This window comes from Lissotriton helveticus, chromosome 10 (genome assembly GCF_964261635.1).
Source record: "Lissotriton helveticus chromosome 10, aLisHel1.1, whole genome shotgun sequence".
Lineage (NCBI taxonomy): Eukaryota > Metazoa > Chordata > Amphibia > Caudata > Salamandridae > Lissotriton > Lissotriton helveticus.
The window spans coordinates 22,164,990-22,185,002 of NC_136071.1; the positions used below are offsets into that span (position 1 = coordinate 22,164,990).

Below are 20,013 nucleotides of genomic sequence, written 5' to 3' on the forward strand. Positions count from 1 at the left end.
AAATTAGGTAAATGGTGAATGGAAAGAAGACGGAAATGGGCTAAACGAGAGAGAAGAGATAAAAAAAGAATGTGCAGAGGAGAGAAGTGAATGAAGAAAGTAGAAATGCTAAATGGAGAGTGACATAAAATATGGAGGAAGGTACAATGGTGCGAGAAGAAGGGGTAAGGGCAGGTTATGGGACATGCAGCGGTAGCCGCAAGGGGAGGCTTCAGCGTTGGCTGCCCCTGCTTTCGTCTATGGTTCACACCCGATTAGCAGCCAATGCTCTTTGAAGGTTTTATCTCACCTGTCAGCATGTATCAGTAGTCTTGGAGGAGTGCCACTTTGTGGGATAGCAAAGGCTAGACGTCCTGGGTCACCGAATGGTGAGGACAGCTTCCGTATTGGGCTTCCCTCCTCGCGCCTCCTGGGTGGGCATGCTCCATCCGAGTTCACCCGTAACCTGACAAAGAAACATACACAACATGAATGGTGCACATATCAACAAACCCACTGCAGAGGAAGGGAGTCTGGTTCTGTTGTTACTGTGATGGAATCACAAGCTCCAGGCAATAAACAATAACTGGAAACAGAGCCAACTTGTGGACAGAAACAGAAAAAGTCCCCCTCCTCCCACTGCTTCCGCCAGGGAGGCCAAATACTCATGTGGATCAGCTCCCAGGGGTCTCCAGCCCTTACACCCGCAGTTCTGTAACACAGGCTTGGAATGATGTGCAACTGACAAAAGCTGTATATACCTCTGATGTGAAAATTAATGTGAGCAACTGCTTGCTTTGGTGTCTCTGAAAGCTCCGCCATATTTTCCAGCCACTTCAAAACACTATAAGAACCCAGAGAAGGAGAAACTGAGCTATGGATGGAAGTGATATTGCAGAAAGAATGACGAAAACAGTTAAGTAACTCGTTCCTACTCGGAGACTCAACAAACTTTACCCATAAAATAATTGGAATCCAGAAATGTGGCAGCAAGTGTTGGACTGGAAACAATATTCCGGAGGATGGTTTGGCAGCGTCGAACATATGGCCTTGCGATTGTACCCAGGGAGCAGAGATTTCATAGAGCATGTGGGGTGACCCAAGTGACTCTCCTGTGGATATTACATCAATGGTTGTACTCAAAGGACTAGAGCTGGTATAACAAAGAGTGGGCTTAGGTACCTCCTGGACGGAAAGTCCACTTTAAGACTGGAGATCCATCCGCAAATGCACCCGCTGGACGCTAGGCTGCCTAGCAAAGTTTACCCATAAGTTACAAAGACACTGGGTGGATTACTGCCAGTGAGACCTCTTGCTCCGTGAACATGTGAAAGCGGTCTCCAAGGAGTATGGGACTATGGAAGCGACAAGCTTCCGAAGCCAACGCCCTTGACCCAGAGCCCCTGCGCATTGATGCCAGGATCTGGGCTAGCGCGCGGGTGGGAGGGAGGGAGGGTGCCCTTTAGTTGGTTCCCAAGAAGATGACCCTTAAAATGAAACAGATCCTAATTCATCCAAAGACCTTTAAGTTTGTTCCTCAATTGAATTGAAAGGGTAAAAGTTAATCTCCATAGCAACCCCTGCACTCTTACCCTTAACCTAGGACCACTGCAGCCACATGCACTGCAGTTGCCTCTATTGACAATAATGGAGGAGCAGCTCTGGCACTTTAGGAGGGGTTAGAAGTCTAAGTGCAGGAGTCCAAGTTAGTGCCCCACCCCCCATCATCCATTATCCCTTATCCATCCATCATCCATCCACAATCAAGACATCAGACACTTTTGTGCCGAAGAGCGTGCTCTACATAAGATCCACTGAAAAGCTGAGCGGAAGGAAGGTTGACATATGAATGCGGAGCCGTAGCACCAAAAATGCAGGAATTGTATTGTAAGTCATTCTTATTGCCTTGACTCCCCAGCAAGACTTAGCGATGTAGATGGCAGCACAATATTTAAAGAACGGTTCTACCCAAGAGGTTTTATACCATAGCTTTCCAAGATCGCTTTCTCCCCCATGCGGTGCTTAGAGCAGCTCAACGGAAAAGGGTAAGTCCCTTCTTTACAGGCGAGTACATCTCTGGAAGGTGACGGCCGCCCCTCTGGCACAGACTGTTCACCAGAGGAGAACCCACTGATGACAGAGGCACTGGAGGGAATAACTTTCTTCAATGAAGGAAACAGTCCAATGAATTTGCGCAGCATCCATGTTTGGAAGCGCAAACCCAAACTGTATCAAAGAACTTTGAAGGCGTTATGATGTATTTGCCGTGTATACGTAAAACCGAAGCCTCTCCTCGCGTTCTTGTGCAGAATCATCTTGGCTTCAAAGAAGCAGCAGGAGATAAAGTAATATATACTGACCGCAGTAACGCTTGGATTACGCCCCAGTCTGACCAGCGCAGTACTGGAGAGCAGGTGCCCCAGCACTGCAAGAGCTTCAAAGAGTAATGGAGAAGCCAAGGAAAGGTTCACTCCATTCCCACCCAGTGTCCCCCGTCAGACCCCAGCACTTCAGTCCACTCTTCGCCCCCTAGGGTAGTGCGACTGCGACAGATGAGGGGACGGGCAGGTCAGAAGCCTGAATGGACTGAAGACGAGAGTCAGTGCTATGCTCAGCAACCTGTCCTTCAAGTCCCTTCAGTTCCATCTCTGCGAAGATTCCCAAACGTTAAGAAAGGTGAATGGGCGGAAGATACTCTATTTTTTAATAACCTAACCAAATATTTTCAGTACAACTTGGTTAAAGTGGTCGTCGCCCTAGACACAACATCCAAAAATGTCTGCAAAAGGCCAGTGGTGTGTCTTTCAAATGACAACAGCTGCTGTGAGCCCTTCATTGGCAGCAGAAGTAGCTTTGGCCCAGACTGCATCAGCTTGGGAAAGGTGTGCATGGATTCTATGGAAGGCATAGTTCTGATGTATAGACAGGTCTATCTATTGTACTATAGACACATTGCAGCCCTCCATGCTACAGAAGCCCCCCCCCCCCCACACACACACAAGCACCCGATGTTCCATAGTATTGTGAAAGGTTTTGGTCTTTTCCAGGTGCAAAAAAACCTACTTTATATCCCGTCAGTGCAAATTTTGGTCTGCTTCACCTCCTTAATTCTATGAAAAGGGAAGGTAACAAATGTGTTGCTTTAAATGAAACTCAAAAAATACTGCGCTCAAAAGTCATATTAGTCCCTAAAATGGCCCTCTTTCGGGAAGACTGTGTAATGTTCACGCGGATTTTGACAAGCAACAGTTGTCCAATGTACCTAACTTCACACGGTCAGAGTGTCCCACCGTAAAGAGTCCGTGGACTACGGACGTCTAACTACACTTCTATACCACGGCGAGTGTTGCTTCTCCGCAGACCTCCATAGAGCCTCCTTGTGTAGTGAGACTAGCTGTAGCATTGACTATCAGCATGCTTCCAGACAACCAGATGAGCCTTACAGCGTATGTCAAGAAAGATGGATTAAGATTTGATTTTAGTGACTAACAGGCACATGCATCAACCTTTTTTGCGAGCGCAAATGGTGCGATACGCTAAAATCGGTCGTTGGTGCCCGCAAAAAAGGGCTTTTGTGATGCATCAAAGTGTAAGGCACTCGCAATTTAAGAAATCGCAATTTAATGCGATTTCTTAAATTGCGATTGCATTTAAGGAAACGCAATTTGCGATTCCTTAAATGCAATGCAATAACCACTTTTAAATAGCGATTTCCTTATTTGGGTCCGCAAATTACCGAGCAATTGAACTGGTGGGTAATTTGCAAACCTTTGAAAAATGCAAAAAGTGCATTTTTGAAAGCTTCATGTTTCATATTTCTTGCTTGCGCAACATGGGTGCACATCACAATTCCAGGGGTGCAACAGGGTGTCCTTTTGACACCCTTGCACCCTTGAAATTTCATGCGCAATTTGCGAGTACCTATTGGTACTCGCAAATTTTACATGCAATTTCCCATTCTTTCCTACGGGTCTGTAGGCCCATAGGAATAAATGGGGAGCCAATCTTTAATTGCGACTCGCAATTTGCGAGTCGCAATTAAGGGATGTTTAGGAATCACTATTTTTACAGCGATTCCTACATGCATAGGTTTTTTCGAGTCCTTAGTTGCGATTCCTTAATAATCGCAATTAATGACTCGCAAAATCATACCATGATGCATGTGCCCCCAAGTGAAAAGCGGGTCGGCTGCTCGTTTCAACATCTTAATCTTTATCTGATCCACATCATGGGAAAGTGATTTGGTTCTCATTTCTGGAGTTTATTCATCAATCTACCCCTCAGAAGGACTCCACCTACCTGCCAGTGGGCTCAAAGGGCTGCTCTTCCACTGTGTTTCCACCATCCTTCTCCTGCCTGCAGTTCCGCTGGTCCAGTTTCTTTTCAGTCCTGCAGTAATAGAAGAGCCAATGAGGTTCGGTCGAACAGTCTTGTAAGGTCATATAGGAAGGTTCGTTAACCAAAGCCCCCATCACCCCGTTGCCAAAGTAAGCCCCGAAGAAAAGCGTTTGTAGGAGACCAAAGTTGGATCTTCTGAAGTTCATCTGAATTTGTATTTTAAATAAAGGTTTTAAGCAGCAGAATGAATTTTGCCAAAATAGATAAAAACATAGGGCGGCCACAGGCAGAGTTTTCAAACTTTCCAAATCAGTTTGTTTTGAACTGTAGCTGTGAGTTGGTTTGTGTAAATTCTACTGCATACCTGTTATGTCACAGTTTGAACACCTGTGCATTACTTGTCAATTAAATCACAAGCAGATATTGAAATTGTGGAAATTATCCAGTTGCACTTATAGTTAGGGACATTACTCTGTATCATAACTTCACCAACCCTAGTCCAGGAGGCGGCCATTCCCTACATTCACTTATGAGTAAGGCTCCCTGTTTTCCATTTTTACTGATTTTTACAGATAAATACAGGCAGAAAACATTCATTTTCTAGTCTGTATTTATTTTTAAATGTGGAAAAAAACGGAAATTGGGTTGCTTTTTGAGTAATTCTATATACAGTCTGCCATGACGGCCAGGCCAATGGATATGTGGATTGATAGATAAGGGGGTTAAAAAAGAAAATTATTTTAGTAAAGAGGCTTTAACAGCAGTAGATATGCACAAGGTTGATATTGAAATTTTCATATTTTCATATAATGCACTGATTTATCTTCTAGCGTGTGTTCACAGCACAGAAACCTCGCAGACATTCAAGCAAGAATGCATATTTATCGGTTAAATAAATGTGGAAATATACTAATTTCAGCTTAATTTTTCCACAAAACCCAAAATAAATATGGATAAATACAGATAAAATTATCAAAAAATAAATATGGATAAATACAGACGGAAATGGCAAGAAAATAAATACCATAAAACCGGGAGCCCTACTTATAAAAAGCAAAAACAACAGTTGATGGACAGAATGCAGAACAATGTCAGTTCGGGCTGGACTGTTCCCATGAGGCACAGGGTCAGACTGATTTGCATATGGCCATGTCTGAACTGGGGTGGCGGAGTGGGCTAAAGAACGGTGATGGATTAAACCCAGATCTGTTGACTGGGTGTGAGTGTTTGATTGGTTCAGATGCTCCGTCCATCACCACCCCCTTTTGTACCGCTTTGGCCGCCATAAGTTGGCAGGGTATGCTCAGACGTGAGTCCCTTGCTCACTTTGCCACTGGATTCAAGCAAGCCTGGCTGAAGACGGCTGTAATGCCAGAAACTGGTCCTCAGAAGCTTGAATCCGGTCCAGGGAAAGCATGGCTTGGCAGTTCGGGCTGGACTGTTCCCATGAGGCACAGGGTCAGACTGATTTGCATATGGCCATGTCTGAACTGGGGTGGCGGAGTGGGCTAAAGAACGGTGATGGATTAAACCCAGATCTGTTGACTGGGTGTGAGTGTTTGATTGGTTCAGATGCTCCGTCCATCACCACCCCCTTTTGTACTACTTATAAGAAGCAGCAGACATGAGCTGATGTCCGCGAAGTATAAGGAACATAGAAGCCAGACACGTAACCCCTGGACCATATAGTTACTTTAATGAATTTCTGGAAGTTGAACCCCATTCGAACAAAGCCCTCTGAGTCCCCTACGTAGGAACGCTCTAGGTAAGGGTTATTATAACTCCCACCAGAATGGCTTTATGCAAGTTAGAAACCATCTCCTTCAGTGGCATAACATTGTAATACCACATGCAACCTCATGTCTCTGGATAGCCAATAATGACCACTGTCCACCCTGGTTCAACAAAGGTCCGAAGAATACGGACAGTTCATAAAATGTTACTCCGATTGCACTGCGCAGTCTGCCAATGTAATTACAGCAAGAAAATGTTACAATTAGACAAAGATTAGCTGATTCTACAGACCAATAAAAAGTCACACTGCAAAAATGTAAATGTTCTATTTTAGCACCTCACGCCTATATATTGGTGGGTGCCTCTGAAGTCAGAACCCGAAGCTATAATGAAAAACACTTGAATAATAGAAGGCTGAATAAGCGTTTACACGCTCTATAGGTCTTCCCTGTGGCACAGATACAACCACTGTGCTAAATTTTAAGATGGTGCTCAACAGAAGCTATTCATTTTAATCAGAAATTATAAGAGACTGCTGCTTATTATGTAGAAAATGTGTTGAATTCTAGATAGTTGTATAGGTGTTTTTTAGTTTTTTAATTGTACACACATTTAAGAAAACTCCTGAAATATGTGTTTAATATCTATAAACATGTACATAATTCAAAATATGTGTGCATTTTTAGAAATACTGCATTCTTTAAAAATAGATTTCTTTATACATGTACCTATACTTATAAAATGCAAAACCTATTTCACAAGGGAAAATAAGTATTTAAAAATATGCATAATTTTTATAAAATGCAACATTTTAAAAATTGAAGACTTCTAAAAAAATGTTTTTTTAAAGTACAGAATTCTTTTAAAATGTAAAAACCCACAATAGTCTTTATGGAAGCAGTTAAGATTCATAAAATGCCTGAATACTTAAATGTGCACATTATTATTAATCTAATGCAAAGAATGTTTTAAAATTAAAACAATGTATAAACTGCAGGTTATCCGTAAAAACAAATACAGATCAATTTAAAAGCTGTATCGGGATGGAGAAAAGAATTGATTCAGAACACCGAAACGCTAACAAAATACCAATACTTATACTGGCCACGCCTGGCCTTCATCACAGTTCCTCCCACTATTTTGCACCCATTCTGAGTTTGTAGCCCGAGCGATAAGGCTGGTGGTGCACACGCCGGGCTCACCCTTCTGGTATGATGATATAACTGTGGGGGACGAGCCCCTTGGCGCCGTTAAGCTCTCCCATCCACCAAGCATCGGAGGAGGTCTTGCGGTGGAGAACCAGCATGTCTCCTTTCTTGAAAGACAGTTCCTGCGGTTTCCGCCCCATGTAGTCGAACTTTGCAGTCACCTCCACAATGTCGGGTTCTGGTGCAAGTGAAAAGGGACTGATATTAGAAAAAGCTTGGTTATCCAGCGCGAGGGGCTACACTAGAGCCTTTCCACTCCATGGACTTAAACTTGTTGAGGATACAAGCACTTTTAGTGAATTAAATGTTGGCTCCTAACAGTAGGGTTCCCACTATGGCGCGCAGTTCTAAAGCATGGTTTGTCGCTTCCGGTATGCTAGTACCGAACCCGTGTCCACTTGCTCTATCTTTGTGGAAGTGGAGGTTCAGCTCATTGAATCTCTTGTCTAAGTCTAGAGGTCTCCTCTCTAGGGACAAGCGAAGAGAGCCCTTACCTTGATTCTAAGGGGAGGGAAGATCTCCGGGCCCACTTAGCGCCCACCCTCTTCCCTAAAGCAATGGATTCTTTGGAAATACCTCCTTAAAGGAGGCCATCATAACTGAACACTCCCCCCACCACCTCTGACCATCGCCTTCATTTGTTTCACCTCCAAGTAGGTCTCAACTTCCCCAAAATACACCTCCGTACCATCCTCGCTTACGGGCCTTTCATGGTGCACCTCCGGGTCGATCTCCTCCAAGGCGGTTTCCAGACGGACCGTGCCACTGAAGCCAGCAGGCAGGAGGTGATGGGGGCACAGGAGACAGGGAGAAAAAAAAGGGCCAGTCATGAAAGGAGTCTTCACAACCTGAAGGAGAACATGTTCCAGCCCAACCACAGGTCTGCGCGGAAGCCTGGACAGGAGATGTGCGGCAAGGCTTGTGAAGCATCCTTTTACTCCCAAGAAGATGCAAGCGGGCAGCGAGGGCACAGCACGACGACAGACACATGTAGAGTATTTGCTGCGAACAGCACAGCAGGACTCAAAGCCGATTGGTCCAGGATAGGAAATGTTACCTACCAGTTAAGTCCAATCATGGTCCCTTCAAGAATCGTCCCCTTAGAATCTTCCCACAAACCACACTCAATCCCAGAATTTTCATTTATTTAAAAAGAAACATATTTCAATCTCCTAAAGGCATTTCTTGGGATCCTAGAATTGCCAGAGATGGGCATGGAAGGGGTATCCTATTTAAAGGCATATTTTTTCCTTTTTACAGGAAGAAGTCACGGTGACCCTACATCTGATGGCGGTATCTGGGATTCATCCAGGCTCCAGAGTCCCTAATCTCCTGATCTGTGTAGGGATGGACGGAGTAAGTTGTGCGAATGTAAGCCATAGCGTACAGACCTGGTCAACTTCAAGGCTCGCGTGTTAAAATAAAGCATCAGCTAAATGAGTATTCAAAGGTTTTATTTAGTGCAGACAATATCTAAATATTCTCAGAGACCTGTTTAACTTTACACCTACATAAAGGCACAGGAATATTTATGAGAGATTAAGTGTTGAGACATTATAGAAAGGCTTGTCTTGGACAAACAAGGGTGCCTTCTTTCCTGGGAGTATTCCAGGGTATGGTTTATGAGGAATGTGTTTGCTTGTGGTATACCAGAGGTTTGTGATACTTTGAGGCATTTTATGACACACTGACCTTTGTTCAGACATGGAAGAGGGTTGCTTCTGACAGCCTACTCTAGCCTGGCCTGAGACCTATGGCAATGTACTCTATTGAGGGAAGTTAGTTTTAAGTGGACAGCTCCACTGAACAGGTTTTAAAAGAATAGTGAATGTGAGCAGTTTTGCAGAAATGGTCAGAAAAGTCTTATATGAAAACCTCTTAAGTTAGCCAAGGCCTATTCAAGCACACAACTGGTTTTCATCTCCTTTTAGAGGAATAAACACTCATTTGTTTAGAAATGCAGCTGAGTGTGTGCATGTCTGCACTTTTAAGTGGGTGTGTGTCTGCGTGAAAGTGTATATGTGTGTAGGTATGTCTTCAGAAACGAAGACACTCCTTAGTTTAAAAAACTGTGGGAATCTACTGCCGTCACACCGGAAAATACTCAAGAAGGTGACAATAAATGTGATTTTCCAAGATAGTTTGTTCACATTCGTATGAAAAAAATAAATTGATGATGGTGCCAGAGTGGTGCCATCGGGACTTTACAAGAGTGGGATACCAGAATAGAGAAATACCTTTACAGAGAAACCACTGCAGGGAGTGGTCAATATAGAGAAATAACTTTTCAGAAAAGTCCGCACCCTAGATAAATATTTTACTATTGTAGTAAATAATAAAAACATTTAAAATATGTATTTCATGATTAGTTACACATTTTAGCAAGTTCTTAAAGATAATACAGAGTGGCAGGGCAAACTTTTCAATAAGGGATAAAGGAAGAGTTAAACTTTAGGGTCAGGGTTCAAATAAAGGTTAAGCATAGGTTCAGAGTTAGGTTGAGGATAAAGAGTATTAGTATGGTTCAATATAAAGTCAGGTATAGGATTAGGGCAAGAGTAAAGTTTAGTGTTAGGAATGACTAAGGGCCCGATTCACAGAACTAACTTAAGACAAAATCCTAAACGTACTACTTTTGGTATTCACAGAAGTTAGGATTTTGTCTTAAGTTTGTCTTAAAACAGATTTAAGACAGACTTCAGACAAAATCCTAACTTAAGTCTGTCTTAAGTCTATTTTAAGACAAACTTAAGACAAAATCCTTACTTCTGTGAATACCAAAAGTAGTAAGTTTAGGATTTTGTCTTAAGTTAGTTCTGTGAATCGGCCCCTATGAGCCTAGATTTAAGGGTTGGAACTAGGCCAGGGTAAATTTAGGAGTGGGTATTTTGTTGTAAACAAATTAATAGTTCCAGCATTGATTTAGGAGTTCTTCAATTATCAATTTATAGATAATTTGTTTGCGTTCTCTTGAGGTACTTTCTCCACAAAAGTATTTCTTTGTAGCAACTTACCACTGTAACGGTGTCTGTGTGAAGATATTTCTCTGTAAACACTTCTCTCTGTAGTACTTTTTGTTGTAAACATTTTACTCTGTAAAAGTGTTCTGTGTGGCAACATTGAGCAAACAGAGTTTATCACGTAAAGGTTTACTTTTTGTATTAACTCATAAATGTTCCTGGTTAGTTGATGTGGTAAGGGAAGATTCTGATGGGAAAATCCTCTTGAAAACGTACTCATAAGAAAAGAATATATTGGGAAAAAGCAACACAAGGCGAAGCTTGCACTGAAAACATTAACAGCAAGTCGATCAATCTTTCCTGAAAAAGATTTTTGCTTTGACTGAAGCCGAAGGTTGAGTAAGACGGAAGCCGAGAAGTTTAGCATTGACCGAAGGGCTCCAGCACGCTGAACAGACAGGCAACATGGAAATGACCGAGACGTAAGACTGCAGGTGACCGAGGGGTTCTGTCACACAAGGAGTGGACCAATCACTGGTATGGAAGGCAGATGGAGCCAAGGACTCCTTCTTGAACCCTTTATGCAATGCCTAGTTCAGCTGAGCCTCACAGGAGCATCAAACACAGATAAAGATATTCAGAACAACGCTCACTGCAAACAGAGCTTTGCAGAATGGCTGAGCGATCGATGCCTTTTAAAGCTGCAGACATTTTAACTGCAATCAGCATAAGAATGCAAGCATTTCAACCAATGACAGTGAGGCAAAGTGGACTGCAGGACAGACAGCAGAGCAGAGTGATGTTGAAACAAAGACTGCAGTTTTATTTCAAGGTCCAAAGCATGGACCTTGAAATTAAAATTGCATTGCCTCAATACAATTTGACAAGTTACTTAAATGTATCAGTTAGGTGGATTGGTCACACAACCCATAACCACAATCTGTAGGACCCACCGTTCAACTCACTTCAATGATACACAGCGATCAACGCCATCATTTCTTTAAAAGTTCATTGGGAAAAATCTCCTTTTGCTCCACTCTGCTTTGGTCAAGCGATGTCAACACAACGCACATGTCGAATCACAGATTACACTATGCCCTTAACACCCATAATTGCAAACTTCATTCTACATGGCAAACTACCGATACAGAAGATACACACTGGTTCTTCGGAAGGTGACATCTTACGAGTCTACTTGAGATTGAGAGAGTAGGGAAGAGTGAATGGTTTCTCACCAGTAGTCATCTTCCACAAGCGTCATGCATTTCTCGTAGAGTGGGCCGGCCAGCTCCTTCTCGCTCGGGAAGATCTTCTCCTGGTGGACGATGATGGTCTTCACGACGTCGTTTACATGTGCCTGCACCGAAACGGGGTCCTGCTCATCCGGGATGGAGATGAGCGTTGGCCCGAAGCACACCGCCAGGTTGTGCGGGTCCATCATATTTTCGTCACTGTACTGGGACAAACTGGAGAAAGAAGGAAGAGTGTCCCACAAGGGTCTGATAAGACGATGAAGTACTCAAACCTGAAGATTCATCACAATGGTCAATAAAAGCATCTAAAGTGGTACATCAGATGCAGGCCACTTCCCCTTCCCCATGGCACCACGAGGCGAGGAGGTTAGAAAACAGTAACCCGAGCTCCTGTTAAGGTGTTAACTGTACCTCTCTTTCAAGGTCTTCTCATATCCCTACTCAAGAAGATCCTGGCACCTGCTTGTTAGCGGCTACCTGTAAGCTTCGCTCCTGCCACGTGTACCCGCTTCCATTCACATGCATGGAGAAAAGTGTAACCGTAACATGTATGGATTTTAGCATTACATGATACTGGAAACAATTGATATGGGGCACCTGCCTTAAATAGGTATTTCCCCCTCATAGAGAGCACGCATCTTGAGATAGTGACTGATCTTGTCATGTGGACAATTTAAAGCAAAAGTACGTAAAAGAAAACCCTTTTCTCTGGGTAAAAAAAGAATTCTGGGTAAAAATAGCTAGAGGAGTAAAACCAGCAGGAAATTGAAGCAACCATGGGAAGGTTTAGAAAGAGGTCAAACATCTATCTTTCAGAGTCAGTGAAAAATGACTCAGAGAAGCGCCGGACATCCTCCAAGTGAAGCCAAACCATAACATTGGAGGCCAAACCATAACATGGAAGCCAAACCATAACATGGAAGGCAAACCATAACATGGAAGCCAAACCATAACATGAGAGACCAAACCATAACATGAGAGACCAAACCATAACATGGAAGCCAAACCATAACATGGAAGCCAAACCATAACATGAGAGACCAAACCATAACTTTGGGAGGCCAAACCATAACATGAGAGACCAAACCATAACATGGAAGCCAAACCATAACATGAGAGACTAAACCATAACATGGAAGCCAAACCATAATATGGAAGCCAAACCATAACATGAGAGACCAAACCATAACATGAGAGACCAAACCATAACATGGAAGCCAAACCATAACATGAGAGACCAAACCATAACATGGAAGCCAAACCATAACATGAGAGACCAAACCATAACATGGAAGCCAAACCATAACATGGAAGCCAAACCATAACATGAGAGACCAATTCATAACATGGAAGCCAAACCATAACATGAGAGACCAAACCATAACATGAGAGACCAAACCATAACATGAGAGACCAAACCATAACATGAGAGACCAAACCATAACATGGAAGCCAAACCATAACATGGAAGCCAAACCATAACATGGAAGCCAAACCATAACATGAGAGACCAAACCATAACATGAGACCAAACCATAACATGGAAGCCAAACCATAACATGGAAGCCAAACCATAACATGGAAGCCAAACCATAACATGGAAGCCAAACCATAACATGAGAGACCAAACAATAACATTAGAGACCAAACCATAACATGGAAGCCAAACCATAACATGGAAGCCAAACCATAACATGGAAGCCAAACCATAACATGGAAGCCAAACCATAACATGAGAGACCAAACCATAACTTTGGGAAGCCAAACCATAACATGGAAGCCAAACCATAACATGGAAGCCAAACCATAACATGGAAGCCAAACCATAACATGAGAGACCAAACAATAACATGAGAGACCAAACCATAACATGGAAGCCAAACCATAACATGGAAGCCAAACCATAACATGAGAGACCAAACCATAACTTTGGGAGGCCAAACCATAACATGAGAGACCAAACCATAACATGGAAGCCAAACCATAACATGAGAGACTAAACCATAACATGGAAGCCAAACCATAACATGGAAGCCAAACCATAACATGAGAGACCAAACCATAACATGAGAGACCAAACCATAACATGGAAGCCAAACCATAACATGAGAGACCAAACCATAACATGGAAGCCAAACCATAACATGAGAGACCAAACCATAACATGAGAGACCAAACCATAACATGAGAGACCAAACCATAACATGAGAGACCAAACCATAACATGGAAGCCAAACCATAACATGGAAGCCAAACCATAACATGAGAGACCAAACCATAACATGAGAGACCAAACCATAACATGGAAGCCAAACCATAACATGGAAGCCAAACCATAACATGGAAGCCAAACCATAACATGAGAGACCAAACCATAACATGGTAGCCAAACCATAACATGGAAGCCAAACCATAACATGAGAGACCAAACCATAACATGAGAGACCAAACCATAACATGGAAGCCAAACCATAACATGGAAGCCAAACCATAACATGGAAGCCAAACCATAACATGAGAGACCAAACCATAACTTTGGGAGGCCAAACCATAACATGAGAGACCAAACCATAACATGGAAGCCAAACCATAACATGAGAGACTAAACCATAACATGGAAGCCAAACCATAACATGGAAGCCAAACCATAACATGAGAGACCAAACCATAACATGAGAGACCAAACCATAACATGAGAGACCAAACCATAACATGGAAGCCAAACCATAACATGAGAGACCAACCCATAACATGGAAGCCAAACCATAACATGAGAGACCAAACCATAACATGAGAGACCAAACCATAACATGGAAGCCAAACCATAACATGGAAGCCAAACCATAACATGGAAGCCAAACCATAACATGAGAGACCAAACCATAACATGAGAGACCAAACCATAACATGGAAGCCAAACCATAACATGGAGGCCAAACCATAACATGAGAGGCCAAACCATAACATGAGAGGCCAAACCATAACATGGAAGCCAAACCATAACATTGAAGCCAAAATCCATAACATGGAAGCCAAACCATAACATGGAAGCCAAACCATAACATGGAAGCCAAACCATAACATGGAAGCCAAACCATAACATGAGAGACCAAACCATAACATGGAAGCCAAACCATAACATGGAAGCCAAACCATAACATGAGAGACCAAACCATAACATGAGAGACCAAACCATAATATGGAAGCCAAACCATAACATGAGAGACCAAACCATAACATGGAAGCCAAACCATAACATGGAAGCCAAACCATAACATGAGAGACCAAACCATAACATGAGACCAAACCATAACATGAGAGACCAAACCATAACATGGAAGCCAAACCAGAACATGGAAGCCAAACCATAACATGGAAGCCAAACCATAACATGGAAGCCAAACCATAACATGAGAGACCAAACCATAACATGGAAGCCAAACCATAACATGAGAGACCAAACCATAACATGAGACCAAACCATAACATGGAAGCCAAACCATAACATGAGAGACCAAACCATAACTTTGGGAGGCCAAACCATAACATGGGAGGCAAACCATAACATGAGAGACCAAACCATAACTTTGGGAGGCCAAACCATAACTTTGGGAGGCCAAACCATAACATGGGAGGCAAACCATAACATGGAAACCAAACCATAACATGGGAGTCCAAACCATAACATGGAAGCCAAACCATAACATTGGAGGCAAGCATAAAGTCCAGGGCACTGTAGGAGTCGCCTCACTCACCAGGACTCGCCTTTCTAGGGAGGGACTCTTGTCAATTTCAAAGCTTTATAAAGTATTTTTCTAATGAAAGAATAACAGAGGACCCGGTCCCATGTACAAAGAGGAATTCTATAGGATGGTAATGTGGAATGGACCCCACATTGCTCAAGTATATGACCGTGAGGGGTCTTCTGCACACCAAAATGGGTGAATGGTTGTAGGTATTGCAGGGAGGGATGGACAGATTGGGGACAGAGAAAGGGGTGCATGATGGGTAAATATATTAATGGCCAAAGAATGAGGACGCAAGGTGAACATGGACGCCCCGCGGCTTGTATGCAACCAAATGCATGAAGCGAAGTGGGCGAGGAAGAGACGAATGGTGGAGTGACAGGGAATATGTGGGGCATCTATGAATATTTCAAACAATCAAATACTACCGGATATAGATATATATATATATAAAGTGTAAATTAAGGACTATGTACAGTTTGAGGCATGAAGTGAGGGGGGTGAAGTCTTCTGGGACAAAGACTAGATGGGGAAGTGGAGATAGGAAGACATGTGATATAGGGTCAGAGGGCACCCCATTGCCCAAAGCTCCCCAAAAGGTACTTACTGATTCAGGAAGGAAAACAGGTACCTCAGGACCACCAGGACTGGCTTTGAGAGTCCCTCCACTGACTTCCTAAGATGGCTTACCCTCTCGGTTGTGCTTTCGATCTCTGCAAAAAAAAATGATAAAATTATGTTATTACAGAATCTTCAAAGGCCGCAGGTAAATTTCCCAACCCTTGCGACTGACCACAAACATTTTACACAGGCCAGTAAGGTACCATCCAGGGCCTTGAATCCAACAGAGGCCTAGGGTGATACAGCGCCTTGAAACCAGTGCCTTAAAATTATGGGAAATGCAGAAACACTGTTCGATTTCAAGTCCCCAGGGTCCTGAAGTGCCCTTTGATGACCACCTCTTCAATGCAACAGACCTCTACAATCACTGCCTTTAGCGGGCCTGCCGCAGACCTTCAAGATCCTGGAGAAGCAGTCGCCACCCTTATCCAAAACCACCAAGAAACTAACTCCATGGGACTGAAACAGCCCTGGTCCACACGTGGAGTGAATCCTCGCCATAAGCAACCGGGGATCACTGAGCATTTTAATCCTTCTGGGCTGTAGAGCCACCTACAACACAGAGCACCACTAGATCTACAACACTGGTAAACAGCCTTTACAACGATTCTTTTTCTCCGCGGGGAATCACAACGTGTTGTGATTCCGCATACCATTACTCCGCAAGTCGGAACAACGACTTGCGGGGGGGGGGAGAAGGTGTTGGATTTAAAATCCAACACCTTCCCTAGTGTCCGCACAGACTGGAGTTGGAATAGTAAATTATACTGTTCCAACTTATTCACAACACTACCTCCAATCAATGACATTGAAACAGTACTGATCCTTACACCTACAGAGGTCGGGAGAGGTCAAACTAGCAGGACTGACATCCGCATCCAGGCAGGATGGTTACCTGCAGAGTGCCCCAATGCTCCGTACCCCGAACTCTATTTAATAATGATGCAATATCCTGAAGGACCAACTAGGACCCCAGAACTTCCTCTTTCATTTGTAAGCAGACGATACAAAGATTTACTTGTGAGTGGTGTGGCTCAATGGTTAGGGGCGGCAGACCCGGAAGCAGAGAACGGCCCGGGACCAGGGTTCAATTCCCGACGCGGCAGCGTCTTGGACCAGGGTCAACGTACTCAATAATTCTCGCCTCGGTGCCTATTCTAACTAGGGATCACACTCGGCAACTCTGGGCATTAGCTTACCTCATCTCCACAACGGCCCCCCACATACGCCGGGGATGCCTAGTTTCACCTTGGAGATACCCAGTAGGGACCATCTCACAGGGAAAGCCAGGACGGGTTCCCCAGCGGTCTACAGCGCAGAGATACTCCTTCGGGAGTCGATTCTACCGCTTTAGAAACCCACAATCAATCAATCAATCACAGGAGATGAAAAACAAATTACAACTGACCCTGAACAGCATTGGGCTGCCCTTCAGCAAGTTTGCACGATACAAAAAGCATATACGCACCAGCAACAACAGCCGTTCATGCAAAACACCCAAGGAGGAGCCAAATACACCTCCAATTCCAAAAGTTGCAATACCAAAACTAAGCCTTCCTCGTCTGTTAACGAAAGCATTCTCCGTCCTCCCCCAATAAACCAGTTACTAACCTGTGGTAATGCTCTTTCTGCTGGATACTCTATGTAACAACAGAGTCCTCACATTTCGAATATCCCAAAGCCCTGGACTGGATGTGGAACTTTGGTAGCCTTTGCTCCCATACGCAAGAGGTGGCACCATCGGACCCCACAGCATCTTTACACCCCCGCCCGAAGTGAGGGCACGGAGCGGTGTATAGATGCCACCTCTACCCGTTGACTTCAGTTTCTTTTGAAACTCTGCTGAGCCCTCAGACTCGGATCACCTTATACGAACCTACCTTCGACCTCTTTAGAACAATAGAAGTCCACTCTTCAGATTGCGGAAGATGGAAGATAGTAATGAGGCTGTGGTTAGAGTATTCGCCAAACAAAGCATTACCGAAGGTAAGTAACTTGTTCTTCTATTAGATACTTCTAACTGCAGAACCCTTACCTTGTGAAAAGATACTGAAACAGTACCTCACTAAAAGGTTGAGGGTCTGAGGAGTGACTTTACAACAGGATGTCATGCAGGAATGACCCTCCCTGCACACTAGAAAGTCAAAGCAGTAATGTCTGGTGAAAGTGTGGGCAGACGCCCGTGGAGCAGCATGGTACATGCTCAACACCTCATCAGTGCCATGGTTGCAGCCCTGGCTCTGGTGGAGTGAGCTCGAAGGCCCTGAAGAAGGTCCTTCTTGGCCAGGGAATGACACAACTTTATGTACATGAGGTTCCATCTGAACACAATTTGTTTCCGAACAGTCTTTCGTTTCTTTGCATTGGGGCATCCAACAAAGCGCTGGTCATCCGCGTGGTACTCCTCAGTAAAATCTATGTAAAGACCAGGAGCCCTCTGGATCTAAACGAAGAAGTCTCTCTTTTTCGTTAGAGGGATGTGGTGGGGAGAAAAAAGTGGAAAGCATGATGGACTGCCACATGGACCGGTATTTTCACATTTAGTAGAAAAGAGGTCATAGTCTGAAGAACCAATTTGTCTTCGAAGATGGTGATGTATGGCGTCCCTACTGACCGTGCTTGCGGTGCACTCATGCAGCTTACAGAACTAAATACAATAAGGGAAATAGTTGTAATTGTCAACAAACTCTGTGAAAAGCTGTGGATAGGGTCCAATGGCATGCACATCAAAAAGCAAGTGCCAAGTTAAGGTCCCACTGTGTCACGATAAAGGGAGCCAAAGGAAACAGGTGATCCTTTCAAAAACTACATTACAAACAATGATTAAAAAAATTAAGGTTGGCCAGGCAAACATGAAACGAGCGAAAGGGCCAATAAAGAAATTTTAAGGGTGCCCACTACAAAGCCTTGCCAGACATCAGATAGCTTTGCCTGATGTGGTCCTCGCACGAGGCCATGAACCTCAACCAATAAAACAAATACATTCAGTAGAAAGCATGGGATAAGGTCCACCCATTCTGCAGGCAAGTCAAAGCCACTCAAGCTCCAAGCTTGGAGATGTAGGTTGTGGAAGTTCAGGTGCAGAACTCTGCCCTGTTGCTGAGACTGAAGACTCTCCCAAAGAGGTACACACTCTGAGGGCAAATACCCAGGCTTAGCAGGTCGGTACCACCCCTTCCTGGCCAATCCGGATATATCAGGAGGAGCTGAGCTCAGCCCCTTCTGACTTCAGAACTCAACGCGGAAGAAGCAGCGATACAAACACATATAGGATCTCACAATTAGGACTGGGCGGTAAATTCCGTTCCGCTCGCGGAATTTGCAGAATTTGGGTAATTTCGCGTTCCGCGCAGAACGCGAAATTGCCCAAAACTCTGCGTTCCGCGACTTCGCGAAATTTGCTTGTTCGCGTGCTCAAATGCTTATTCGCAAGATATTTCCCCTCGGGCACGCAAACAGCGATTGCGAACAATAAAAAAGCATCGCGAACAAGCAATTCCGCATGCTCGCGGAATTTCTGCGTGTTTTACCGATTCACGGACATTTGCATAACGTGATTACACAAATTCCGCCCACCCCTAATCACAATCCCACTGCAGGAAGAATGCGTGTCCCAGGGAGTCTTGAGGCTGAAACGTCCGCGTGCAGTAGTCACAACACTGCAAGTTTTCAGCACTGGTGAAAGGATCAAGCCTTGAATCACCTCCGGATGCAGACACCATTTGTGGTCTGCCGGATGACGTCTGCTGAGCTCATCCGCCCTGACATTCAGTTAGCCGGACAAATGACTGGCCTTCAGAGAGATTCCTTGGAGTTCGAACCACCGAAGTCCCTGCAGTTCCTGGCACAGTGCCCGTAACACCAGCTTGCTGCAGCACCACAGAGTGGCTGATTTTCCCATCAAGACCTGGACCGGCTTCTCCTTATCTGATGGGAGACAGACCTTCTTGGCCAGCGGAACGGCACGCAGTTCCAAAAGACTGATATGGTGCCTCGGCTCCACGGGAGACCAAAGACCCCTGATTTCCACCTCATCCACGTGATCGCCCCCAACCCACAGAAGATGCATCCTCCACCACTGTAAACTCTGGGTAGGAGATGGGGAAATTTCCTGCCACAGGTGAGGTTGGCATCTGTCAGCCACCACTGAAGCCCGGGGGCTGCCTTGCCCGAG

General features: G+C 44.2%; 1 protein-coding gene across 3 annotated transcripts in view; it reads right to left on the reverse strand.

Moving 5' to 3' along the window:
• ARHGAP4 (Rho GTPase activating protein 4) overlaps positions 1–20,013 on the reverse strand; it is a 281,778-nt gene that overhangs the window by 24,994 nt on the left and 236,771 nt on the right. For 2 of the 3 annotated variants that reach the window (XM_078664589.1, XM_078664588.1), the window contains exons 16-21: positions 15,826–15,931; positions 11,455–11,685; positions 7,948–8,024; positions 7,254–7,437; positions 4,279–4,368; positions 290–445 (exon numbers count right to left, since the gene is read on the reverse strand). In XM_078664589.1, the coding sequence (XP_078520715.1) occupies positions 290–445; positions 4,279–4,368; positions 7,254–7,437; positions 7,948–8,024; positions 11,455–11,685; positions 15,826–15,931 (844 nt within the window). The remainder of the gene's footprint in view (positions 1–289; positions 446–4,278; positions 4,369–7,253; positions 7,438–7,947; positions 8,025–11,454; positions 11,686–15,825; positions 15,932–20,013) is intronic. The other variant, XM_078664590.1, reaches the window with a different exon arrangement.